We start from the raw sequence: 27,795 nt of genomic DNA, 5'->3' as shown, positions 1-27,795 counted from the left end.
AAGGAGAGGAGACAATCTTTATTAATGTGTATCTACAATTGTTTTGCAACTAATATTTTTGAAGAGTTATATCATTTATCAAGTATCAGGAGTAAACTTGCACCAAGGTCTTCCTGACCCTGAATCCAGTTCTCAGTTCATTATGCTAGGCTGCTTCTAGCATGCCAATTCAAGAAAAATTAATAAGCTGGGGGAAATTCTGAAAATGCCACTTCTCCCTTAAGAAGTACTACATGTGATGATTAATATGCGGTTATTGTTTTATATTCATTGATATAAATGTTAAAATCACATCCCTACTAAAACTAAATTGTTATGAATTTCAAGTTTATGCTTCACACATTAAATATTTCACATCTCTGAAATTAACAGCAATTATTATATACAAAATCTAAATCAATTTGTAAAATGGTGTTCTTTAATACTTTCCATGGGGAAGTTTAATTTACAAAATTAGTCTCAAAACCACCTTCTGAGGTGGGCAAGTAAACTGACATTATTGTTCTTTTTTGTTAACAGACGAGGAAAATAAGACTCAGTGCTTAAGTGACTTGCCCAAGGTCACACATTGATTAAGTAGCAGAGCAGTCAGTAGAGTCTAGATCTTTCAGGGAACAGCTGTGTAATATTTTGCTTCACTACAAATTAGGCATTTTGGACTCATGAAGAAAACAAAATGAAGATCCTACATTTAGAAAGCACATTATAGTTCACAAAAATAGGATTTTAATGCTTACATCACAACCCCACCAGAGTAGAGCACTTTCCTAACTTTAAAGCACTAAGATAAATGTTAGCCATCATTTCTGTTGTCATTATTACTATTATCATTATCATTACTATTACAATAAGGTCCACAAGACTTTCTGGGGCACAAAGAACAGAACTACTGGCAAATGAAGCTCACTAAACCAGAACTGCAAGTGTTATTGTTCCATTCAGGCTTTCCTACTTTCTTTTATTTCTTGCCTCTCATGTTAAGCAGGAAAGGAAAGTAATTTATTTCTCTTAGAAGAGTATGTCTAAAGAGTGATAAATTGAATGACATGATTTGAATGACATAAACAAAAAACTTGTTTTGTTAATAAAAAAATATAATTTCTAATTATAAAATACAGCAGCAAAAATAGACTACCTGAAGGTTCTAAAGTTCTTTAACAAATATGTGACTAGATCAAGCAACTTCACATTTACCTCTGACAGAGAAAGTGACTGCAACGTACCAACATGTGCATACAGTGAACAGATATAATTCCTATAAACACAAGACTGATTGGTCCAAGCTGTAAGAGATCAAAACATAATTTTTAAACATAGAAACTTTACATATAAGTTGCCTTACAAGTAATGAGAAAACTACTTCAATAAATATTTAATTGACTGATTAAATGGCTTACTAAATGAGACAATAAACTCAAAGACATAAAAATTTTAAACTGATATTTAAGTCCATCTCCCATTGGCTACCCCAACCTATAGTACATCTACAAAAGGAATGGCAATGATGTAGGCTAAAAAGTACATTCTATTGAAAATCATATGAAAGTCAAAGAACATCATAGGCTCCTACCAACAGAACCACAGCGTGGTAGGATCATTTTCATGTTAAATTACCTTAAAAGGGCTGAATACTGCATCAAACTGGCATAGTATACAATGCATGCCAAAGCAACTGAGAAAGAATTTTTCTATCTCTACTTTCTCTTCTAATAAACATGCTTAAAAATCAGACTAAAGAGTTTTATCATAGGTAATTTCCTAATAATTGAAAAAAGAGGGTTTTTGAAAAATAGTCAAAGCATCCTCATAATTTCATATTTATTCATATAGCCAAAAGAATGAAAGTTGTTCTAGACTGGAGTAGGTCGATCTGTCAGACAAATTACTTGTACAGTGAGATCATAATATTTTAAACAATTAGTAAACAAAAGTCAAATATTATTCCAATATTTCATAGGTAATTTTCCCAAAATATCCCTAAAATAAGCAAACAAGTTCAGCTACCTGCTAAATTACAAAGAATTACAATCTTTCTCTTTGGCTGACATGTGCGAACATAATTCTTTAGCAAGAAAACTTCATAATTTAGAAAACATATAGTTTTACAACACAAATAATCTATACTATAACTTTTTTTATTTATTGGATACTACATTCTCTTATTTTTGTGTTCTTATTGTTTAGTCAGAGGTGAGTCTGACTTTTCATGACTGTTTCTTGGGATTTTCTTGACAAAGATACTAGAGTGATTTGCCATTTCCTTTCCAGATTATTTTACAGATGTAGAAACAGGCAAACAGGGTTGTATGCCTCAGGTCATACAACTAGTAAGTGTCTGAGACTCGGTTTGAACACAGGAAGAGGAGTCTTCCTGACTCCAGGCCCAGTACTCTATCCACTGTGATACCCAGCTGCCCTATTATTGTACCCTCTTCTTTTTCCTTGAAAAAGGTAAATGACCCAGTTGAGACCCTTGGGTTATGTACAACATAGGCAAAAGTATGGACCAATGTATATCACAGGTTATCTGTGAGGTTAGTAGATATCTATCTGAGGGAGGGTAAATTCATTACCTCATCTAGCCATAGTCCATGGACAGATTAGTGAGACCTTTCCTTACATGTCCACTCTATCTGAAGTACATGTAGGCAAGGTTTATCCCTTATGGTTCCAATTCCATTAACAGAAATCAGGAGCAGACACAAATTTCACACAAAGCAAGACAGAATCTATAGATAATCAGGATCTGAAACTTTCTCAGGCCCAAGTCCCAATTCATACACAGCATCAGAATCATGATTTCAGGTAATTTGTTAGTAAAATTACCATGACCAGTCAACAATCAACAGTCTAAGGCAGGGATGAGGAAACTGCGACCTTGAGGTCACATGTGGCCCTCTACGTCCTCAAGTGTGGCCCTTTGACTGAATGCAAACTTCACAGAACAAATCCCCTTAATAAAAGGATTTGTTCTGTAAAACTTGGACTCAGTAGAAAGGCTGCACCCAAGGACCTAGAAGACAACATGTGACCTCGAGGCTGCAGGTTTCCCACCCTTGTTCTAATGGAATGTTCACCTCCCTTTTATATGTTGCCTGCAGTAGCAACAGGTGAAAAAGACTGTGGCATACATTTCCTGACAATGTGTACTTGCTCTCATAATTTGACTGTCCCAAGGTTAGCAGCACAAACAATGTTTACCATGCCAGGTGTAGATCAATACTGATGACCAAAAATGACAGGCAGACTATTAAGCCTTATGAAACCTAAACTTTGTTACAAGCATGCTCTTTTAAATATGTTTAGTGTTAACTTCAGTTCAGTCCAACAATTATGGTCTGCTTTATGCAAGGCACTACAGTATTATAAGTAAACGTTCAATGATGAAGAAATATTAAAAGCTACTTATTTTCAGTTTGTTTATACATTATTATTTATAGCTTCCATAACTTTAGTGAAATACATCGTATCAAAACTGACTTTTAATTGGTCAAAATGCATTTGACTAAAAACATCTGATATAACTAAGCCTAGATATTATTCTCTGACAATTGTTCTGTTTCCAATTTAGGTCATTCAGTGTATCTTAACTTGCCAGTACAAAAAAGGTCTTACCACAATGCCCGCATTTTTTATTGCCAGTGGGAGTCCTAGAAGGCCAGTTCCAATATTTCCTTTAAGAAGGTGCATAAGGGTTTGTATGAATCTGAAAAGTGAAAATTATAAGATTAATTATTCAAAATAAAAAAGAAAATCAATGGATCATAGAATCTTTTTGGTTTTTTTTGGCAGGGAGTAGGAGGAGTGAGAGAGTTAATCAAGGTTAAGTGACTTGCTCACACTGCTAGTGAGTGTCTGAGGTCATATTTGAACTCAAGTCCTCCTGATTCCAGAGGTGGTACTCTATCCACTGAGCCACCTAGCTGTGCCCCGACTTCTTGGGAGGGAGGAATCTCCAATAATCAGGATGTCAGCATTTCCATGTTTCAATGAAATTTTCTTAAAGGGCTCAATAAAAATCCATATTTAGTATCTAGCATTTATACAGTACTTTTAAGATTTGAAAATTGTTATATATGTAATCTCATTTGATTCTCACAACTGTGTAAAGTATGTGCTATTATTGTACCCATTTTACAAATATAGAAACTGAGTGTAAGAAATGCTAGTGCTTTACTCAGGATCACACCGATAATAAATGTCTAAGGAAAGATATAAACTCAGGTTTTCTTATTCCAAGTCTAGTACTCTGTCCTTTATGTCACTTAGCTGCTTCAGAACATTATATTTCTAATTTTAAAATCATCAAACCTTGTTCTGACATTTTTCTTGATTTTAAAGGGAGATAGAAATAACCCCAAGTAACGTTTGTAACAAAAGTAAAAAGCCCGGTATAAAAAATAAGGTATCGTCTCTCTTGTATGCATAATCAAGCTTAAGAATGTTAATAAAAATGCAAAAACAGCATGGACAATATAAGCAACAGTACTGATAATTCAGATTGTGATTCTTGGAATAATACAACCACTCTGAAAACTGATAAAATTAAGAGAACTGCCCCTTGACTCTAGTCTTTAATCTGAAACTTTTCCTTTATTACCAAGGCATTACCAACTTTGCAACAAATTTGCTTATCCCAAGTAATATGTCAACTACTTCCAAATATTTTGTTTTATTTTTTAAATTATTTTGTTTTTAAACTGATAGTATTTTCTTATGGCATACCATTGTAAGGTATTTATTCTATATGTTTAAGATATCTACAAGAGGAAGAAAGAGTGTTTTGATCTGCAAAAGACTTTAAAGAAGTAAAACAAAAGACTTTAAAGCAGTGTATGTTCAGACTGCTGAATATTGCTTTTTCCACTATATTAAACATACTTGATACATGATTCTTTTAGAGGATTTTAACAAAAAATATGCAAATAAAAAAGCTGAAAGACTAGTTTCAACAGAGATAATATTAGCTGGAGGAGATTTTAACTGTGTGGAATTGTCCTGAGACTCTTTGAAAGAAACCAATGAGTACATAAGAACCTATGATGTGCCAAGTCCTGTGTCTGTACTAGCACTGGGAATATAAAGACCAAAAATGAAAATAGTCTCTTTTCATAATCTCTTTGGGCTCACAGATTAAGAGCTATAAGGAATCTCAGAGGCCATAGGATCTGACTACCTCATTTTACAACTGAAGAAATAGGCCCAGGGAAATTAAATGACATACCCTCCATCACGCAGAGGCAGGATATGAACTCAGATCCTATGATTCCAGAAGCAATGCTGCTTCTGTAGCATCTCACTTGTTCTCAAAGAAATTACATTCAGAGAAGCTGATATATTATTCAGTCAATAAACATTTATTAAGCACCTACTATGTGCCAGACACTAATACAAAGAAAGGCAAAAGAAAGTCCCTGTTCTCAAAGCACTCATGGTCTATTGGGGAAGAAAACATACAAATAACTACATACAAATAAGTTATGGATAAGATAAGGTGGAAATAACCAACAGAGTGAAGGCACTGGAATTAAGAGGGATTGGAAAAGGCTTCTTATAGAAGGTGGGATTTTAGCTGGGGCTCAAAGGAAGTCAGGAACGCCAGAAAACAAAGATGAAGAGATAGAGATTTCCAAATATGGGGGAAAGCAAGTGAAAATACCTTAAGTTAGGAGATAGAATATCTTGTTTGAGGATCAGCAAGGAGGTAAGTCATTAGATTTCAGAGTATGATGAAGTTTAAGGGGTAAGACTGGAAAGATGAAAGAGAGGAGGTTATGAAGGGCTTTAAAGCCAAACAAAGGATTTCATATTTGATCCTAGAAGTGGAAGGGAGCCAATAGAGTTAAGGTGGGGAAGGGGAGGCGAGGGTAACTTGGTCAGAACTGTACTTTAGGAAGATGACACTTTATTGACAATTTGAATGGAGGATAGACTTGAATGAGGAGAGACTTATGGCAGGGTGATGACCAACAAGCAGGCTACTGCAGTAGTTCAAGTTAAGGGCTAGCATTAGGATAGCGGCAGAATCAAAGGAGAAGGGGGCAAATAGACAACAGATGTTGAGAAGGTAAAATTGACAGGTCTTGGTAACAGATTGTATATGAAGGGTGAAAAAAAGTGAGGAGTCAAGGATGACACCTAGGGTGCAAGCCTGGGTGAATGGGAGGATGGTGGTATCCTCCATAGTAGTAGGAAAAACTTCCATACTTTTGAACTCAGAATGCAGAGTAAAGCATTTGGGAGGGGCATGGCTATGAAGAAATTCATTTACTTGACTGCATGTTTATATTGGGTTTTATATTGTTTCTTCAATAGATGAGGATGGGAGAGGAGAATTTAAAAAACACAGTAATAGGAAAGTTAGGAAGTGGGGCGGGGAAAATAAGGAGTTCATTTTGCACATGCTGAATTTAAGATGTCTACAGTAATCCAGTTTGGGATATCTAAAAGGCAATTAGAAATATAAGATGGCAAGTCAGCAGAGAAATTAAGGCTGGATAAGTAGATCTGAGAATCATCAGTATAGAGAAGATAATTGAATCCATGGGATTCATGGGAGGTGATAAGATCTCACCAAGAGAAATAGCATACAGGATTAAGAGAAAAGGGTCCAGGACAGAGTTCTGAGGATATATATGGTTAGCAGATATTGCCTAGAGGGAGATCCAACAAAGTGGACTGATAAAGAGCAGTCAGCTAGGTAGGAGAAGAACCAAATCAGGAAAGAATAGTGTCATAAAGACCTATAGAGAAAAAACATCAAGTAGAAAAGGATGATCAACAGAGACAAAAGATGTAGGGAGATAAAGAAGGATGAGGATTGAGGAAAGGCCATTAGATTTGGCAATTAAGAGATCATTAGTAACTTTGGAAAGAGCAGCTTTGGTTGATGATGATATTGGAAGTCAGTCTAGAGTAAAAAAAAAAGGGTGAGAAGAAAAGCACATATTGTTGACAGCCTTCTCAAAGTGTTTAACAACAAAAGGGAAAAGAGGCATGGGATGATAGTTGGTAAGGATGGACGGATGCATCAAATGAGGGTTTCTTGAGGATGGGGGTGGAAGGATAGGGTTGGGAAATGGGCATATTTGCAGTCAGTAGAAAATGAAGATAAGAAGAAATGGAGTGGGGGTGATAAAGGAAACAATATGCTCGAGAAAATGGTATGGAATGGGATCACTTGTCCATGTAGAAGAGTTTGTCTTGGCAAGGAGAAGGACCACTTCTCTGCAGGAGACAAGGATGAAGGCAGAGGTAACAGCAGAAGGCACCTGGGAGATGTGAGTTGAGGAGGAGGGAAGAAGAAGAAGCTCTCAGTGAATGGTCTCCATTTGTTCAGTGAAATATTAGGCAAGATTCTTAGTTGAAAGCATGTAGAATAAACACATATAAACACAAAGTAGTTAAATACAAGGTAGTACTAGCAGCTGGTTGGGTGGAAAGGGGAATCAGGAAAAGCTTCTTGAGCGATATATGTTAAAGGAATATAGGGAGCACATGAGGCAGAGGTGAGAATGGTGTGTATTCTAGGCATAGGGGACAGCTAGTTCTGTTGCTGTTTGTGTTATGTGCTCAAAGAGGACCAAAATGATATCACGATGTTGGGGTCAATGTACATAAACATTTGGGATGGAGATATCTCTAAATCTGCACATCTTGAGTTTCTTTTGACCTATTTTTATTCTACTTTGCTCATAGAGCACAGCACCTTCTTTGATGTGGGCATGCCATGTTGGATGGTCCTGTGCCAGTGTCTCCCATGTCTCACAACTGATTCCAAAGTTCTTTAGAGAAACTTTGAGAATGTCTTTGTATTGCTTCTTCTGATCACCATGTGAACATCTGCTTTATACAAATTCTCCACAAAATAGTCTTGTATGCATAAGAGTCAATAAGGTTACCAAAAAAGAATATGGAGAGAAAGAGATGATCCAAGGGAAGATTCTTGGGGTATAATAGCAACAGTGGGAGGGCAGGATATGCACGATGGGCCAAGCAAAGGAGATTTAGAAAGAGTGATCAGGGAGGTATAAAAGGAACCATGAGAAAACAGATCAGAAGAACTCAGAGAGGTGAAGTATCTAGAAGAAGAGGATAGTTAATAGTAGCAAACAAACAAAGAAGTCAAGAAGGTTGAGGACTGAGAAAAGGGCATCAGATTGGCAATTAAGATATCAAAAAGCAATCACTTAAATTATGCAGTAAGAAGCCAGATTACAGGTGTGACATGAAAGGAAGTGGAAGAAACAAGTACTGACATGTTTTGTGTTTGGCTAAGAAAGGTAATAGATTTAGAATGATAGCTAGAAGGGATACTAGCATCTACTGAAGATTTTTTGGTTTGTTTTTCTTTTTTAAAGTTTAAGGAAATTTGCAAATATTTTAAGGAAGTAGGGAAAGAACCAGTAGATAAGGAGAAAGTGGAGATTGCAGGGGTGTTTTGATTGAGGAGGCAACCCACTGTAGAAGACAAGAGATGATAGTTAGAAAAGTTGTCTCTGAGAAGGAGATGGGCCTCATTTTTTTCAGAGGTTAGAGGAAAAGAGTAGAGAATAATATATGATGACAAAGGCCTTGGAGCTAATTAGGAGAAAGGAAGGAATTCACAGCAAATGACCTTAATTTTCTCTCTTTAGTAAAAGTTAAGATTATCAAGAGAGTAACTGGGTGGGGCAGTGGATTGAGTCCTGGGCCTGGAATCTAGAAAATTCATCTTCCTGAGTTCAAATCTGGTCTCAGATACTTAAGAACTGCATAACCCCAGGCAAGTCACTTAATGATATTTGCCTGAGTTTCCTCTTCTACAAAATTGTGTGTTCGTCTTTTGTTGCCAAAGAAGACCATGCCATCACTGAAATAATGACATGACTTGCACTTGACTTTGTTTGGAGGGAGGGAGGGCTGTGCAGGTCACCAGCCTCACTTCTCCTCCAGAGCCATCAGGATCCAGTGACCAGATATTCATCAGGATGACTGGAGATGACCCAGGATGAGGCAACTGGGGTTAAGTGACTTGCTCAGGGTCACACAGCTAGTGAGTGCCAAGTGTCTGAGGTGAGATTTGAACTCAGTTCCTCCTGACTCCTGTACTGGTGCTCTATCCACTGCACCACCTAGGTGCCTGCTTTTACAAAATCAGCTGGAAAAGGAAATGGCAAATCACTCCAGTATCTTTGCTGAGAAAATCCCAAATTGGGTCATGAAGAATCAGACAAGATGGAAACAACAAAAGATTATCAAGAAAGAGTGGGAGGAATGAGAGGTGTGGGAGGCTCAAAAAGAATAGAGGTTTAGCATAGCTTTATGTGCTTTGTAGGTTTGTCTGATGTTTGCCACACACAACCAAATTTATCAATAAAAGTGGCACAAATTTATAGCTGATTTTATGATATTTCAATCACCTTCCTAAAATAAATGTAACTGCTATGATTTGCTCAGTCATTAATTCTATTTAAATAATTCTCCAAATCAGTTTAAAAGCATAAAAAGAAAAAAAAAGAACAAGTAAAATACAAAGAAAGGTCTTTAAAATACCATACTTACGAAATGCCCTCTTGACCATCAATTTGGTAATGTTTCTGAACTGGCAATAGCTCATGTTCATGCTCCTCATCAGATGTGCCATCTAAATTTTGTTCATCTATCAAAGGCTTCATTACTTCCATATCTATGAAACAAAAACAAAGAACATTTGTGAGCTTTGTATGAACATTAAGAAACCTAACTTCTTCTACTTCTTGTAGTAATTTTCCAAATTGCTCAGGTCAAATAAAACTTAAAAACAACAGCTAGAAACCAGTTTATTCAAGTTAAAGGACATAGCCTTCCTTTTTAATAACAAATATTATGCCCCCCAAATAGAAAGTGACACGTACCATTCATTGCAACCATTATTAAAATAGTTTTGCTTACCTCCTATAGGGAACATACTTTGGGGTAGAATGGGGGTTATTTGTTGGAATGAATCTATTGGGTTAAAAGTAATCAATAAAGTCTTAAAATATGTGTAAGCATGGGTTAGTTGAGTAAATCAAGCCACCCCTCCTATTTAAAGTAAATGATAGGAATCTTTGACACCTTAATGAGATAAGAGAAAGTTTCAACCAAATAATCAATCACTGAAAAACTAGTAATGTTCACAGGAAGAACATGCAGATTTGCTAAGAAAAGCTGGTCATCATGCCTTGTGAATGGTCTAAGAATTTGAAGACCAGTTCAGAACGCAAGTTATTCTAGTATCTGGTGGAGATAGATTCCAATGAGTGGAAAATGTGGAGACAGTGTTCCAGGTAACTCTCTACTCCATATTCCCACCCCAAGTCATTCAGGGAGAAAAGAGCACCTTTGCCTTGCCTTAATCTCCTTTCCCTTCCCCAATGAAAGGGAGCACCTCATGAACTTCAGAGTCTAGAGGTCTTCCCATCTTCCCATCCACATCTTAGCAGCACTAACAGTTATAACTTCATCAGGGGCAAAACAAAGAATACAGCAAAGAATTTACATCATGTCTAAAGGAACTTATTGAACACCTCATAAAGGGGAGAAAAGAACTCTCAGACACCAAGAGCTGTGAATTATTCCTTTACTACATATGTTCTCTAAGCTAGAGTTCACTTTCCTCTTGTTTCTATCTGTACTGATAATAGAGTGTGGCAGGGGTAAGGGTGGGGGTTATTTTATACCAACTGCTCTAACTGTACCACTTTAGTAAATATGCCTTTCTAAAAACTACTTAAGGTTGGCTGAGTAAATTGATTCTTTTTCTCCCCTTTTTTCTTTAATTTTTCACATTTAATAGTACTTTTTCCAATCACATATAAAGACAGGTTTTAATATTAATTTTTGTAAGATTTTGAGTTTCAAATTTTTCTCCCTCCTTTTCTCCCTCCTCTCCCCCATCCCAAAGACAGCAAGCAATCTGATATAGGTTTCAGATGTACAATCATGTTAAACATATTTCCACATTAGTTGTGCTGTGAAAAAAGAATCAGAACAAAAGGGAAAAGCCATGAGTAGAAAAAAACAAACAAAAAGTGAAAATAGTATGCTTCCATCTGCATCCAGACTTCATAGTTCTTTCTCTGGATGTAGATAGCATTGTCCATCGCAAATCTTTTGGAATTAAGATCATCATATTACTGGGAAGAGCTAAGTGTCTCATAGTTGATTGCTGTACAATGTTGCTCTTACTGTGTACAATGTTCTCCTGGTTTTGCTCATTTCACTCAGTATCAGTTCACATAAGTTCTTCTAGGTTTTTCTGAAATCCACCTGTGCTCCTCATTTCTTATTAAACAACAGTATTCCATTACATCCATATACAACTTGTTCAGCCATTCCCCAATTGATGGGCATTCCCATCATAATTTCTAGTTCTTTGCCACCACAGAAAGAGCTGCTATAAATATTTTTGTACATGTGGGTCCTTTTCCCTTTTTTTATGGTCTCTGGGATACAGATCTAGTAGTGGCAGACTAAACTGATTCTTAATAATTATGATGGGAAGTAGATGGGGGTTTATAAACTAGAGTATTAGAAAGACAATTCCAACCCAAGGAGATCTAGCAGGCAAGTTCTGGGGATCCATTAATTTAACAGTGGGAGCACAAATTTGGATTATAACCTGAGAGCATAAGCTACAGATGTAAGCAAAATAATTTACTGTGTTGACACTGGGTAATCTATTTTACCTCTCTTTGTCCAGTTTTATCACATTTAAAATGGGGTTAATTAGGGCTTGGAACTAGGTTTCCACACTATTTCCCAGGCAGTTCTTCACCATACTGCCTATACTCTAACCTCCAACATTATTATGATCTCCACTGCAGTCTCAGGTTCTCATATCTATGTCTTTTAGCTCTCTTAAGTGACCTTTCACTTTAGCTTGCTGCCACAAATTACACAAGAATTGTTTCATTTATTGCATCATAATCCCATAAATACTCTCTGATTGTTTATTGATTGAACAGGAAATCTAAAGAAATCACTGATCAAGAATCAGATAGGAGAAACCCAAAGCAATAGAAGGAATATCAGCCCTATTTCACTATTTCTAAAGAAAGTATATTTGAATTTTCATAAATTAAACTTTTGGAAGTTTTCTTTTATCTAGTTTGCTGTCTATTGTACTCTCCTCAAAGACATAGCACAATCAATTGTAAGCAAATAATCATTCTAAAAAATTTGTGTACACACACGTATAAAACAAACATATATCCTTTACTGCTCCAGGTAATATTCCACTAATACAGACTTTGGGAAAGTGGGGGTAGAGAGGTTAGAGGGAGAAAAAGCCAGTTTTAAAAGGACCTATGGTAGTAAACATTTCCAATCTGACCCTGAACTACTAGTAGTCCAGAACCTAACAGATGGAGAATATAGTTCTAAAGTACATGACATCCAATATTAGGCTTTTAAAGAATAGTTTTAACTAATCTTTTTCAAATAATTTCTATTTTAATACATTCTCTCATAGAAAAGAACAAAGGAAAAGTTTAATCTAAATGTGAATTTTTACAAATTAGTGAAGTTTTTCAAAAAAACAAATTCTTTTTTTGTTTTTTAACATTTTTCGTCATTTTTCTGTGACCCCGTTCCAAGTCCTCCATATGCCCAATACATAAGAAAGGAGAGAAAAAAGAGAAAGAGAAGGAAGAAAAAGGTTGATGTAATAGAACTGTCTCACCATATTTGTGTTATGTGGTATAACTGAACTCTTACCCCCCCGCCCCGCCACAACCCAACATTCCTTTTTTGGTATACTCAGAATAATGTTCCTTCACTTACAGATTAATAATAATAACAACAATCATATTCAGATAATACAAATGATAATACTATACACCAAGCAAAGTGCTAGGGTTTAGCACTGGGGATACAAGTATAAAGAATGCAATAATCCTTACTCACAAGGAACTTATATGATAATGTATAAAATAATGAGGATATGTTAAAATATATCCAACAGAAATATAAAGTGAATAAATACAAAGTAAATATGAGGTAGCTTGGGAGTGAAGGAGACTAGCAACTGTGGAAATCAGGAAAGACTTCATGTAGAATGTGGTACTTGGCTCCCTCTTGAAGGAAAAGAGAAACTCTATACACAAAAGGTAATACAGTGCATTCCAGTCATGAAGGACAAGGTATAAAGGCATGGAGATAGGAGATAGTATTTAGTATGAGGAACAGAGAGGCCAGTTTAACTGGAGTGTAGAATGCTGGAGGGCAAGTAATGTATAATGAGCTGGCAAGAGGTTGGGCCCAGGTTGCGAAGAGCTCTTAAAGCTAAACAGAAAAATTTATAGTTGACCTCTAGAGGCAAAAGAAAGGGGTAGACAAAGTAGGGGCAGACAAAGTAGATGAGTCACACCATTAGCTCTGTGTTTAAGGAAAATTACTTTGGCAGCAATGTGTAGAGTAGATTGGAGTTGTGAGAGACTTGAAGCTAAGAAGCTGTTGCAATAATCTAGGTGAGAGGTGACAAGGGCCTGAACTGACGTGATAGCTATACAAGTAGAAAGAAGGGGTACAATGCTGTGAAGACAGAAACAGCAAGCTTGTCAAATAAGTAGATGTGTGGGTGAGGGAAAGTGAGAAGTTAAGGATAATGCTGACATCACAAAACTTGGAAACTGGAAGGATCATGGTACTTTTAACAGAAATAGGGAAGTTTCGAAGAGGAAAGGGTTTGTGGAGAAAGAAAATAAGTTCAGTTTTGGACAAGTTGAGATTAAGGTGTCTATAGGACATCAAATTTGAAATATCTAGTTGGGAGTACAGAATTGAAGCTCAGGAGACAGATGTGTACAGAAGATAAATGTGCATTTTATACGGGTGTATACAAATTTGTATAATATATATGTGTATGTGCATTCATGCATAAAAAGATAATTTTAGGAGGAAGAGGGCTCTAGCACCTAGAGGGAGGATCTGGCAAGACTTGCTCCAAAACGTGTTATTTGAACATTGATTTGAAGGAAACAAGTGATTCTAAAAGATGAAGGTGAGGTTTGAGTGCATTCAAGGCACAAGGGATAGTCAGGACAAAGGCATAAAGAAGATGAAGAAGTATCACGTGTAAGGCAAAGAAAGAAAGCCAGTTTGGCTGGGCTATAGTGTGTAGGAAGGGGGATAATATAATAATAATAATTAACATAATAAGGGTAGGAAGGTGGGTTGGGGGCTATTTATGAGGACTGTTCAGAGTTCAATGGGAGTTTATATTTGATCCTAGAGGCTACAGAGAACCACTGGAATGTATTAAGTATTTAACCTCTTTGGGTCTCAGCTTCCTCGCCCATACTAGGAGTTGGTTGAATTTATGATATCTCCAAGTTTTGTAACTGCAGTTGTGATTCTCAGATTTTTTTTATGGAGCTAATTTGAAAAAAAATTGCTAGCAATAATGTCTTATACAAGTTTTTCAGAAAGCTAAAATTTTGGCAGCATTTATAACAGGCATATTCAATATTATAGTAAAAAGAGTGAAAATGTTCATCAGGATATTATTAAATTTCTTCATGCTACCAGCTAAGTCCTTAACTTAATGGGCTATATAATTAATGGATACCTTTTCATAAGAAGTTCTTAATGTATCAAACATATATTGAAATTGATACAGGAAACTGCTTATTCAATAGCTCCAAAGACTAACTGGGAACATTATATCATTTTGATGAACTGACTACTATAAACCATTAGTTTAAATATGAGATGTAAATATGACTTTGAGGAGTTGAGCTGTGAATCACATGACCATAGATGGCTTGGCTAGACATGAGGCTTTTGGAAGCCTAACTTTGGAATTTATGATGTCTGGTCTAAATAACTCTAGAACTTGTGTTCATTTTACAATCCAGTTTTATTTCACATTTCCCCTTAATACATCCTACTTTCCAGGCTAAACTCCTGGAAGGCACCCCTTCCTTCTCATCTCTGCTTCTTATAACCTGTATTACCCTTCCTTCAAGGCTCAACTCAGGTGTGCCATCAGCTCTGTGAAACCATCCTTGAATGTAGCCCTTCTAATGAAACTGTTTTCTTGAACCTAAAATTTTCTTAAGAGTATTTTGCATTTCTTTATTGTCCTTATACCCTCCCTAGTATTACACTTACCTTTTGTTCACATCAAGCCATCTCATCTCACTCCTCTCACCAGTAAAAGATTTCTTCATGGGCTGCCTATCTCAGAACCCTGCTTAATAAACATTTGTTTACATTCTTAAATTAATTCAGTTTGTTTCTGACAACTCCTCCAAAATGTCATGGTTACTAGAAATCTAATCTTTCTGCCTATGGGCACTGGGCACTATGTTCTGGAAAGTATCTAGTACACTATATCCTCACAATGTAGATAGTCATCACTACCTAACATTCCAGAGAAGCCATCAGTCCTATCATTTGAAGCACAGAGTCCTGCAGATCACATTGGCTAAAGAAACCATCTCATTAGGAACAAAGGTAAGTTTCCTTATGTTTTTAAAGAATATGGACACTAAAAGAGAAAATTATTCTTAATATTCTTTATGAGAATATTAACATCTAAAACATCTGAAAATACATTTAATATTAATACAAATGAATGTTGAAAGTCAATAATGTAGTTTTTATTGTTAATGGACCACCACAGAAGATATATACAGCCACAGAAAGCCTTTAAGATGATCATCACTCAACTTCAATTCATGCTTAGAAAACTACTAATGAAGTGCAGTTTTACTCAACTCAAGAATCATCCTACTGATTTTCTTTTTCTTACTTGATTAATTTTATTTTTTTCTCCCAGGAATATTGTTAAGGAAGCAAAATTTATGTCATTCTAAAATTCAGTTTCTAAGGCATATGATTTTGCATCAAAACAAAATTTGTATTCCTTATAGTTTCAGCTTATTATGTGCAGAGATAATACGTTTTTTCTGTGTAATTACCACGGGAAAAAAAAACAAATGACCCTGTCCATCAAGTTGAGAGAAAATTGGACAATAACTATAGGTACTTTGAAAGTTTAGTAAAATCTAAATAGGAAGGTACTAATAAGTGAATAAAAAGCATGAAAATGCATTTCTTGATCTTTTTGCTGGTGATTCATCAAATTAATTTAATACTAAATTAATGATTTAGAAATATTTTATTCAGAACTTACATACCAAATAAAATGGTCATTTTTGTATACATAGTAGCAGAGAAAAAAAGAACATTACAAATGAAACTCTAGATATATATTATGTAGACTTTCTTTGTTTTTCCTTTTAAGCTTATAAATTCAACCTGTAGTTTTCAAAACTCTCCTGCTTATTCACACTTTTTTCTAGCCTTTCTTCTGCTCTCCTCTCTGAATTTTTTAAAGATACCTCAACAAATCTCTGCCCTTTGTTTTCACCCTTTGTTTTCTTTCCTTATCTCTTTCTCTTTTTCTGTATCTTTTTTCTTTTTTCCTTCTTCTTTTTGGCTAGTTTATCCCTGTCACCCTGCTTATTCTACCTGCATTAGAGAAAAAGAAAAACAAAACCCTTGTAATAAATTTATAGGTTCAAGCACAACAAATTTCCACATTGGCTGTGCCTGAAAATTATGCATTATTTGGCATCTTGAGTTAATTAACTGTCAAGAGATGGATAGTATGAGCATACTATGTATCTCAGTCCTCTGGAATCATTGTTAGTCATTGCACTGGTCAAAGTTCTTAAATCTTGTAAATTTTCTTTATAATGTTGTTAACATTGTACAAATTGTTTTCCTATTTCCTATTTAGTTCATTTCATATGTATCACTTCATAAAGGTCTTCCCAAATTTCTCTAAAACCATTAATTTCAACATTTCTTATGGCACAATAATATTCCATTGCATTCATATATCATAATTTATTTAGCCATTCCCAAATAAGCTGGAACCAGTTTCCAGCTCTCTGCAAATTACAAAAAGAGATGCTATAAATAAGTTTTATACATTTGTACAAAAGGACCCATATGGTTTCTTTTCCTCTTTGTTTGATTTCTTTGGGGTATAGGTTATATACTGGTATTACAAGATCAAAGAGAAAGCACAATTTAGTTCCTTTAAGGGCATAGTTCCCAAACTTTTTTTCAGAATTGTAAGACCAATTCACAGTTCTTCCAACAATGCACTAGTGTGCTCCTCTAACATGTCATTTTCCTTTTTTTATCTTCTTTGCCAATTTGGTGGGTGTAAAGCAGAACATCAAAGGTACTTTTATTTGTATTTCACTCATTATTAGTTATTAGAAGAATTTTTCCATGATTATTGACAGCTCGGATTTGTTCCTTAGAAAACTGCCTTTTCATATCTTTTAACCAATGGCTTTCATGCTTATAAAAATTGAATAACTTCCTTATATATTTTGAATATGAGACTTTTAACAAAAAAACTATAAAGATTTTCCCCAGTTTCTGTATCTATTCTAATATTTGTTCTGTTTGCATTAGTCCTGTTCATGAAAACCTTTTAAATTTAATTAACAAAAATTGTCCATTTCATCTTCTGTGATTGTCTTTCTCACTTATTCACTCACAACCTCTTCTATGCATAGGTATGAAAGGTTAACTTCCTTGACTCTAATTTCTTTACAATGTCATTCTTTATGTCTACGTATTTATCCATTTAGAGTTTATTTTGGCATATGATATGATGATCTAAATTTTATTTCTGCCACATTGCTGTGTAGTTTCAAGAAGTTTGGGGAGAGAAAGGGGAAGGAAAGTCAAATAGTGAGTCCTTATTCTAGCAGATGGGGTGATTTAGTTTCTTGAACACGATACTATGGTGTTTCTCCTCTTTTATATGTTGTGTACCTGATCTGTTGCATTGATAAGTCTATTTTTTAACTAATATTTAATCATTTTGGTGACTGTTATTTTAGTGTATCTGATCTGATACTGCTAACCCCCTTCTATCTGCATTTTTTCATCATTTCTGAAAAATTCTTGAACTTTTGTTCCTCTTGATGAATTTTATTTTTGTTTTCTAGCTCTATAAAGTAATCCTTTGGTATTTTAACTCTATGGCGCTGAATAATTATTTTATGTAGTACTGTCATTTTAATCTTTCTAATATGTTACTGCAGGCTATTCACTATCATTTTGTTGAATTTTTTTGATTCACTAGCTCATTAAGGAACTGATCTACAATTTTCTTTCTCTGTCTCTCTGCTTTTGGTGTCAAGAATTCATTTGTTTCATAGAAACAGTTTAGAAGAACCCCTTCTTTTCTTATCTTTATAGGTGATGTGTTATTTGAATTGTTCATGGAATGTAGATAGAATGTACTTTCAAATCTACATGGTCCTGGGGATATTTTTTTTGAGAGTTCATTTACAACTAGTTCAATTTCTTTTTCTGATATTGGGTCATTTATTTATTCATTTTTTCATCTGTTAATCTGGGTATTTGTATTGAGGTAAGCATTCAGCAATTTCTCTTAAGTTATCAGTCTTGTTGGCATATAATTAGGTAAAATATTTTCAAATAGTTTTATTTCATTTTTAAGCATTTTAAAATCTTTTTTAATTTTTAAAGGAACAATGTAGTTTTCTTCTTTTTAAAATCAGAGTAGCTATTGGGCTTTTTGAAAATAGCTAGCTCCTAGTGTTATTCATTAGATCTTTTTTGTTTTCAATTTTCCTAATCTCTCCTTTGATAATTCAAAATTTCTAATTTGGTGTTTAATTGGGGAAGTCATTTCTGCTTTTTTTAGGTTTTCTTTGCTGCTGCATGCTCAATCACTAATTTGTCTTCTTGTTTTTTGGGGGAAGGTATTGTATGTTATCTATTGTGATTTCCTCTGATGAAATTTCTTGTTATTTCTATGATTTATACTTTGATCAATCAATTATTCAGTATTAAGTTATTTAGTCTCCAAATACTGTTTAAGTCTTCAGAGGTCTTTTTTTTGTGTGATTTAGCATTTTCTTTTTTTAAAATTTTTTTCTTTTATTTATTTTTTTTAATGTTCTACACTCACTACCATAAAACTTAGATTTTTACCCCCCACACACCTACCCCCCACAATCTTCCCTCCCTCCCCAAGACACCATACAATTCTATATACGATCTACGTATACTTTCCTATTGAATACATTTTCACTATAGTCATGCTATGTAGATGAAGTAAAATAAACGGAAGAAATCACATAACAAATCAAAACATAATACACACAGACACAGACACAGACACAGACACACACACACACACACACACACACACACAAACATGATCTGCTACATTCTGCAAATGAATTCCATAGTTCTTTCTCTGAGTGTGGAAGGCATTTTGTCTTAGAAAACCATTGGGATTTTTTTTTTTAAGTTCTTGTGTTATTATGAAGTTCCAGGTCTACCAGAAAAAACTCTTGCACACTGTGGTCATTGCTGTGCACAAAGCACAAAAAATCTCCTGGTTCTGCTCCTTTCACTCAGCATCAGATCATATAAGTCCTTCCAGGCCTCCCTGAAGTCTTCTTGTTCATCATTTCTTATGGTACAATAGTACTCCATTTCATTCATATACCCTAATTTATTCAGCCATTCCCCAATTGATGGGCATCCCCTTGATTTCCAGTTTTTGGCAACCACAAAGAGTGCTGCTATAAATATTTTTGTACATGTGGGACCCTTTCCCATTTTTATGATCTCTTGGGGATACAGTCCTAGTAGTGATATTGCTGGGTCAAAGGGTATGCACATTTTTGTAGCCCTTTGGCCATAGTTCCAAACTGCTCTCCAGAATGGTTGGATGAACTCACAGCTCCACCAACAATGAATTAGTGTTCCAACTCTCCCACATCCTCTCCAACATTTATCATTTTCCTGTCCTGTCATGCTTGCCAATCTAATAGGTGTGATGTGGTACCTCAGAGTTGTTTTGATTTGCATTTCCCTAATCAAAAGTGATTTAGAGCATTTTCTCATATGATTATAGATATCTTTAATTTTTCCTCTGAAAATTGCCTGTTCATATCCTTTGACCATTTATCAATTGGGGAATGACTTGTATAGTTGTACATTTGAGTCAGTTCTCTATATATTCTAGAAATGAGGCCTTTATCACCAAAATTAGCTGTAAAAATTCTTTCCCAATTTACTACATCCCTCCAAATTTTGGTTGCATTGGGTTTGGTTGTGCAAAAACTTTTCAGTTTAATGTAATCAAAATTATCCATCTTGCATTTTGTAATGCTTTCTATCTCTTCTTTAGTAAAAAATTCTTGCGTTCTCCATAAATCTGATAAATACACTATTCCTTGCTCCTCCAGTTTGTCCATGGTATCAATCTTTATACCAAGATTGTATACCCATTTGGACTTTATTCTTATGTATGGTGTTAGGCATGGGTCTATGCCTAGTTTCCACCACACTGTTATCCAGTTTTCCTAGTAATTTTTGTCAAACAGTGAGTTCTTTTCCCAGAAGCTGGGGTCCTTGGGTTTATCAAACAGGAGCATGCTATTTTCCTTGCCTACTGTGTTTTGAGTCCCAAGTCTATTCCACTTGTCTACCTTTCTGTTTCTTAGCCAGTACCAAGTGCTTTTGATAAGTTCTGCTTTATAGTTCAATTTGAGGTCTGGTAGCGCTAGGCCACCTTCCCTAGCATTTCTTTTCATTAGTCCCTTTGATATTCTGGACCTTTTGTTCTTCCAGATGAATTTTGATATTATTTTATCCAGCCCCAGAAAATAATTATCTAATAGTTTAACTGGTATGGCACTAAATAAGTAAATTAACTTAGGTAGAATTCCCATTTTTATTACATTAGCTCGGCCTACCCATGAGCAACTGATGCTTTTTCCACTTACTTGGATCTGACTTTATTTGTGTGAAAAGTCTCTTGGAATTGTGTTCACATAGTCCCTGGGTTTGTTTTGGCAGGTAAACTCCCAAGTATTTTATAGTGTCTACCCTAGCTTTAAATGGGATTTCTCTTTCTATCTCTTGCTGTTGGACTTTGTTGCTAATATATAGGAATGCAGAAGATTTGTGCGGATTTATTTTGTAACCTGCAACTTTGCCAAAATTGTTTATTATTACAAGTAGCTTTTCACTTGAGTCTCTGGGATTCTCTAAGTATATCATCATATCATCTGCAAAGAGTGATAACTTAGTTTCTTCTTTGCCTGTTCTTATTCCTTCAATTTCTTTATCTTGTCTAATAGCTACAGCTAACATTTCTAGTACCATATTGAATAATAGTGGTGATAATGGACACCCTTGTTTCATCCCTGATCTTATTAGAAATTCATCTAACTTATCTCCATTGCATATAATGCTTGCTGAAGGTTTTAGGTAGATACTGCTTATTATTTTATGGAAAGTTCCCTGTATTCCTATGTTCTCCAGTGTTTTTAATAGGAATAGGTATTATATTTTGTCAAAAGCTTTTTCTGTATCTATTGAGATAATCATGTGGTTTCTGTTAGTTTTGTTGTTGATATGATCGATAATGCTAATAGTTTTCCTAATACTGAACCAGCCCTGCATTCCTGGTATGAATTCTACCTGATCACAATGTATTATTCTCATGATAAGATGATGTATTCATTTTGCTAAAATCTTATTTAAAATATTTGCATCTATATTCATTAGAGAAATTGGTCTATAATTTTCTTTCTCTATTTTGTCTCTTCCAGGTTTAGGTATCAAAACCATATTTGTATCATAGAAAAAATTTGGGAGAACTCCTTCTTCCCCAATTTTCAAAAATAGTCTATATAGTATTAGAATTAACTGTTCCTTAAATGTTTGATAGAATTCACTTGTAAATCCATTCTACCCTGGAGATTTTTTCCTAGGGAGTTCATTGATAGTTTGTTCAATTTCTTTTTCTGAGATGGGGTTGTTTAAGTATTCAACTTTCTCTTCTATTCAACTCCAAATCTGGGCAATTTGTATTTTTTAAAATACTCATCCATCTTGTTTAGATTATCGTATTTGTGGGCATAAAGTTGGGCAAAGTAATTTCTAATTATTGTTTTAATTTCCTCCTCATTGCAGGTGAGTTCACCCCTTTCATTTTTGATATTAGTAATTTGATTTTCTTCTTTCTTTTTTTAATCAAATTGACCAAAGGTTTATCAATTTTATTAGTTTTTTCATAAAACCAACTATTGGTTTTATTTATTAATTCAATAGTTTTCTTAATTTCAATTTTATTAATCTCTCCTTTGGTTTTCAGTATTTCTAATTTGGTATTTACTTGGGGATTTTCAATTTGTTCTTTTTCTATCTTTTTCAGCTGCATACCCAAGTCATTGATCTCCTCTTTGTCTATTTTATTTATGTAGGCATTCAAAGATATAAAACTTCCCCTAAGAACTGCTTTTGCAGTATCCCATAAGATTTGGTAGGTTGTCTCATTATTGTCATTCTCTTGAATGAAGTTGTTGATTGTTTCTATGATTTCTTCTTTAACCCACTCCTTCTTTAGGATTAGATTATTTTGTTTCCAATTGATTTTTGGTTTATCTTTCCCTGGCCTTTTATTATATATAATTTTTATTGCATTATGATGTGACAAGGATGCATTGATTATCTCTGCCTTTCTGCACTGGATTGTGAAGTTCAGAGGTCATTTATTGGATATAGTTTTATTGTCCTGTGGCCCACAAAGGATGTTTAATATTTTTGGTTTTCTTTTTTAAATTGGTTTTTTTTGAGACTTTTATGTTTCAATACAGTCAAGTATACAACAAAACTTGTATGTTTCAATACAACTTTTGCAAAGTTATCATATAATGATGGGTAATGCATAAACTCTTTTCTGTTCCCATTCAGTAATTACTAGAGATCCAGAGATCTATTATCTCTAATTTTTCTAAAGGTTTATTCAGGTCTTTATTTTATTTTTATCATTTTCTTAGATCAGTTCAAGTCTGGAAGGAGTACATAGAGATCCCATCATATTATCATTTTACCACTTCTCCTTGCAGTTCAATTAATTTTTCCTTTAAGTATTTAGATGCTATACTGTTCACTGTCATACACACACACACATATACATATATATAACATACACACGTGTGTGGTTATTTGTACATTCTTATTTATATGCCTGTAATCCAGTGTGAGGGAAGTGGAAAAGGAGAAATGAAATACTAATAGATTCTATAAATCACAAGTATTAGGAAAACTTTTATTATCTTCTTATTCTTTGAAAATATGGGAGTGTAGACAAAGGGAGGAAAAATATACAAGAGAATAGAATGGAAGCAAATATACAATTAAATCAGTGTCACAATTGTTCAGTTCAGATGAAAGTGAGATTCCCCACATCCCTTCCTCTATTTTTGTATTTCATATAGCCTACTATGAGAGCTAGATTTCCCTCACCCTCCTTCTCCTTTCCTCCCCAGTTAAATATACTATTTATCCAATTTCCTTCTTTTCCTAAGACAATTAAAACAGAGCAAAACCACCTGGGTACTTTGCCTATGAATCTTAAAAACATTAAGCCTCTGAGATGAACTTGTTTTTTCTGCTCCTTTCAGCATAAAAACAATTCATCTTCACACCATCTCTTCCAATTGATCATATCTGTGCACCTTTCTATGTTTCTCTTTATCTTCTTTGTTTCCACTTTAAAGTATCAGTCAGTTCTAGATTTTTCAAAAGGAGAATTTCATTAAATATCTGTTTCTTTCTTATAAGATTTTACTTAATTTTGTTAGATAGGTTATTCTTAGTAATAAGCTTCTATCATTTCCCTTTTGAGTATTATATTCCAAGCTCTCTTCACCTCAATTATGTTGGATGTAAATTGTTTTGTGTGTCTTGACTATGGCTTCTTGGTGCTTGAACTTTTTCTTTTCGGCTACTTCCAATATTTTTTTCTTTTATGTGGAAACTCTGGATTTTGACTATAATATTCTTGGGAGTTCTCATTTCAGGGTTTCTTTCAGGAGGGGGGGTAATCATTTTTTTCCCCTCTGGTTCTAAGAGGTCTGGAAGTTTTTATTCGTTATTTTTTTGAAACATGATATCCAGGCCTTTTCTTTTTGATCATGACTTTCAGTTAGTCTGATGATTCTTAGATTATTTCTCCTTGATGTTTGTTTATGTCTTGCATTTTCTTCTGTTTTTTCTTCAGTCTTTTGGTTCTTATGTCCCATGGCATCATTGTTTGTGTTTGGCCTTAATTTTCAGGGAGTTCAATTCTTGGATACTGTATAATACCTAGCATTCCAAAATTAACTCTCCTTAACATTCTTCCCTCCTTAGCTATTTTATTTTTATCTTATCTCAGTTCTTCACAGTATTCTTTTAGTCCTTGTGACCAAGGCATTCTTTTCATAAACTTCTGTGTATAGTATTTCTTCACTGTATTTGGAGTTTTCTTCTGTTCACCCTATCTCTTCTCTCAATTTCTGGATTAGGGGCTTGGGCTTGGGTCAAAATGTATATCTGTACTGAAGGTGGGCCATACATGATCTTGGGTTTGGTGGCTATGAGTAAGTCCTGTCTTCTGAAAGTTATCTGAAATTGTGTTCTACTGTATTTTGGGCCCAGAATACCTGGATGCTCATCTAGTCCTGTCTCCTGCAGTGGACAGGCCACCTTCAACACACTTCTGGCTCTAGCTTGTCTCTGCTTTGTGCTTCAGTATTATTCTGGCAGTCTTTCCGTGTAGTCCTTGACTGAATGGGGAGTTTATAACCAATTCATCTGGTTCTCTTTATTATTGTTTCTTCTGGCATATTTTAGATTTTACAGGGAACTGGGCCACTTCTAGGTCCTAATACCTCACTTTGCCACAGTTGCTATTACTAATAATATATTAATTATCAGAACTATTTTTTTCACATCCTAAATAAGAGGTGCCTAGATTTTTCAATAGTTCAAAATTTCCTTTTTTAAAAAATTGGTTTGGTATTCCATCCCCTGACGCTTCTTGTACTTCCTCAACACTTAGGTTTCATGAATTTCTATAGCCCAGAAATTTCATTTCCTCATGATCAACCTCTCGTGATAAGCCTCTCTGAAGTCAGTTAGGCAAATTCCCAAATGACAAACACACCCTGTACACTAAGCTCATACTTGAAGATTTTCTAGGTAGATAAGACCTGTGAAAGCTTTTAGTCCTGTACATAGCCTAAAGGAACCTCAGGTCACTTTGACACAATAAGATATTGGAATAGCACTTTATAGTTTACAAGTTTAAGACAAATAGAAAATTTATCCCCTAAGGAGTGGAACATACCCTACTACTCCTATGAGAGCAGCTGGGGATGGGGGAGGGAAGGACGGCAGTGGGGCGGGGGTGGGGGGTGGGGGACGAGGGGCGGGGAGGAAATCTTGGAGATTTTAGAGAACCAGAAAGTTTAGAAATGGAAATAGAAAACAAGCTGTCAACAAGAATGGATCTGACAGTCTTCCCCCACCTCCATCGTATCAAATCAACTGAAAGTCCATTTGTATTGATAAGCATCTTCATTTAAAAACAAACATTTCTAGGAGAGTTGGGGATTAGTCATTACACATTTCTAGAAAATGCAAATGAACTGAATCACTGTCTTCCTATCAACACCTCTCTAAGATGAACTTCACTAAGGAAATGAGTGTTTTACTATACTTAAGAAAGGAGAAGAAAACGTGTCCTTCCACTTTCACCACACGGCCCCCTCTTCAACAGCAGTACGGATTGAAGAGGATTTGAGGAGCCAGCGTGCTTGTGCCAGAATACAAGACTAATAACCAGGGGTCTGGATTCAGATCCCACCCGTGTGCAGCCTTAGAGCTCCTCAGTCTGTCTTCCTATCTGAAAAACAAGAACATTTACATTTGAACTTTCTGCCTCACGGAAGGGTTGTGAGTGTAACACTTTGCAATCTTTCAGGTAAATAAACGTGGACTTCTTTTATTATAACTACAAATTCATAGCCCACATTCCATGAGGAAAACTATTTTTCCAATATCAAATTCCAAATACTTTACTTCTAGATTATAATTAATTCATGAATTAGAGAATGATTGCATATAAGTAACTTTGTTTTTTTCCAAAAAATTTATTAATTTATTTGTTTTCAGTTTTCAACGATCACTTCCATAAGTTCCAAGTTTTCTCCCCCTCCCCTTCTATCTTCCCTCCCTTCCTCCCCAAGATGGCATGCAATTTTATATTGGTTCAACACATGCATTCCTATTAAACCCATTTTCACATTAGTCATCTTACATAGAAGAATTAAAATGAATGGGAGAAACCATGAGAAAAACAAAACGTAAAAAAGGAGAAAACAGTCTGCTTCATTCTGCATTCCATCTCCATAGTTCTCTCTCTGGATGTGGATGGCAATTTGCCTTTGGGAATGTTTTAGGTCCCTGCATTGCTGGGACAAAAAAAACAAAAACAGTCCTCACACACTGTGGCTGTTACAGTGTATAATGTTCTCCTCATTCTCCTAAGTAGCTTTGTTTTAAGTAACATCTATTACCGTCTCCTAAAGATAGGCTCATAAAAAATAGATTTAAACTGAAGTGGAAGGAAAGATATTAGAAAGGCATTATTATGACTTTAAGTTAAGACACATGGCATTCACCTTCCCCAAGAATACCTTCCCAGTCCTTCACATCAGTTTATATCCTTTTTCTTTGTTCTCATCCCTCAAAAACCTACTCAAAATTCAATCCCAAGCTTTTTCCCCTGATTAATTTCACTGAACACTAATCATCAGTTATCTACTCTGTACTTGTTAATTTAGTTGGTCCATTATAGAATCACAGAACCTCAGACTGGAAAGGACCTCAACACCATCTAGTCCAATTCATATTTGAAAAGAATCCCTAAAAAAAACAACAACCCACAGGATCACAAATTTAGAGCTGAATGGGCCTTAGATATCTATTAATCTCAACCTCATTTGACAGCTGAAGAAACTTAAGGCCAAAAGCAGTCAAATGACTTGCCCAAGACTACATAGGAGGAAGAGGGAGAACTAGGATTGAATGAATGCACTCTGACTCCAAATCTAGTACTCTTTTCACTACTTATACTGTTTCTTAGATCTTTTTCACATATCTCCCCAACAAAATTAAAAGCTGCTCAAGCTCAATGACTATGTCTTTTTCTTTTGTGTATTATACAATACCTAGTGCTATATTCTGCATTGTGGGTGTTAAATGCAAACTGACTTACATTTGGATGTTATTAACAGAAGTCTCTTATTAAGGAGTTTTGCTGTCTGTAGTTTTTGTTATTAGGGTTTGGGTTTTTTTTGAGGGGGTGAGTAAGGTTTGAATATCCTTATTACTAAAAATATAAGGAAGATACAGATTAGGGGTTCTTAACCTAATCTGTGACCTTTTTTTTTGAACATTCTGACAATTATATCTCAACATAATTGGTTTCCTTTGTAATTCGATATATTTTATTTTATACATTATTCTGAGACAGGATACATAGAGTTCACTAGACTGTTAAAGGAATCTGTGACACAAAAAAGGCACTCCCTAACAGCCCTATCAAAATCAGAAGAAGTTTCCATAACTAAAAAGTCACTTGTTCCTCAGATATTTTTAAAATGTATTAATCAAATTTTTGCTATGAATCTCATTTTTTAAAGTTTCATATTTTTTCCATCACTACAAATTGATGTTTCTTCTTAAATTTCCTATCTTTCCAGTAAAACTTGTTTTTCTAATTCTTTATGTTCTGCGTTGATCTATGATCTCATTGATATTAATGTACCCTCCATATAATAAGACTACAACCCATCCAGCCTACCTAACTGGTGAAATTTTTCTCCATATCCTATAAATTCACCAAAAGGAGGTCAGCCCAATGTGGTAAAA

The 27,795-nt window shown here is 34.9% G+C and overlaps 1 protein-coding gene across 4 annotated transcripts in view; it reads right to left on the bottom strand.

Moving 5' to 3' along the window:
• SLC36A4 (solute carrier family 36 member 4) overlaps positions 1–27,795 on the bottom strand; it is an 84,456-nt gene that overhangs the window by 41,812 nt on the left and 14,849 nt on the right. Inside the window, exons 1-4 of one of the 4 annotated variants that reach the window (XM_072611388.1) lie at positions 10,343–10,532; positions 9,544–9,667; positions 3,616–3,706; positions 1,195–1,283 (exon numbers count right to left, since the gene is read on the bottom strand). In XM_072611388.1, coding sequence (XP_072467489.1) covers positions 1,195–1,283; positions 3,616–3,706; positions 9,544–9,665 — 302 coding nt within the window. In that variant the 5' untranslated portion in view covers positions 9,666–9,667; positions 10,343–10,532. Of the gene's footprint in view, positions 1–1,194; positions 1,284–3,615; positions 3,707–9,543; positions 9,668–10,342; positions 10,533–27,795 lie in introns of those variants that run through there. The other 3 variants (XM_072611389.1, XM_072611387.1, XM_072611390.1) reach the window with 3 other exon arrangements.

The sequence above is a fragment of the Notamacropus eugenii genome, chromosome 5 (genome assembly GCF_028372415.1).
Source record: "Notamacropus eugenii isolate mMacEug1 chromosome 5, mMacEug1.pri_v2, whole genome shotgun sequence".
Classification (NCBI taxonomy): Eukaryota; Metazoa; Chordata; class Mammalia; order Diprotodontia; family Macropodidae; genus Notamacropus; species Notamacropus eugenii.
The sequence above is the reverse complement of the archived record's forward strand: the minus strand, read 5'-3'. Positions and strand labels throughout refer to the sequence as shown.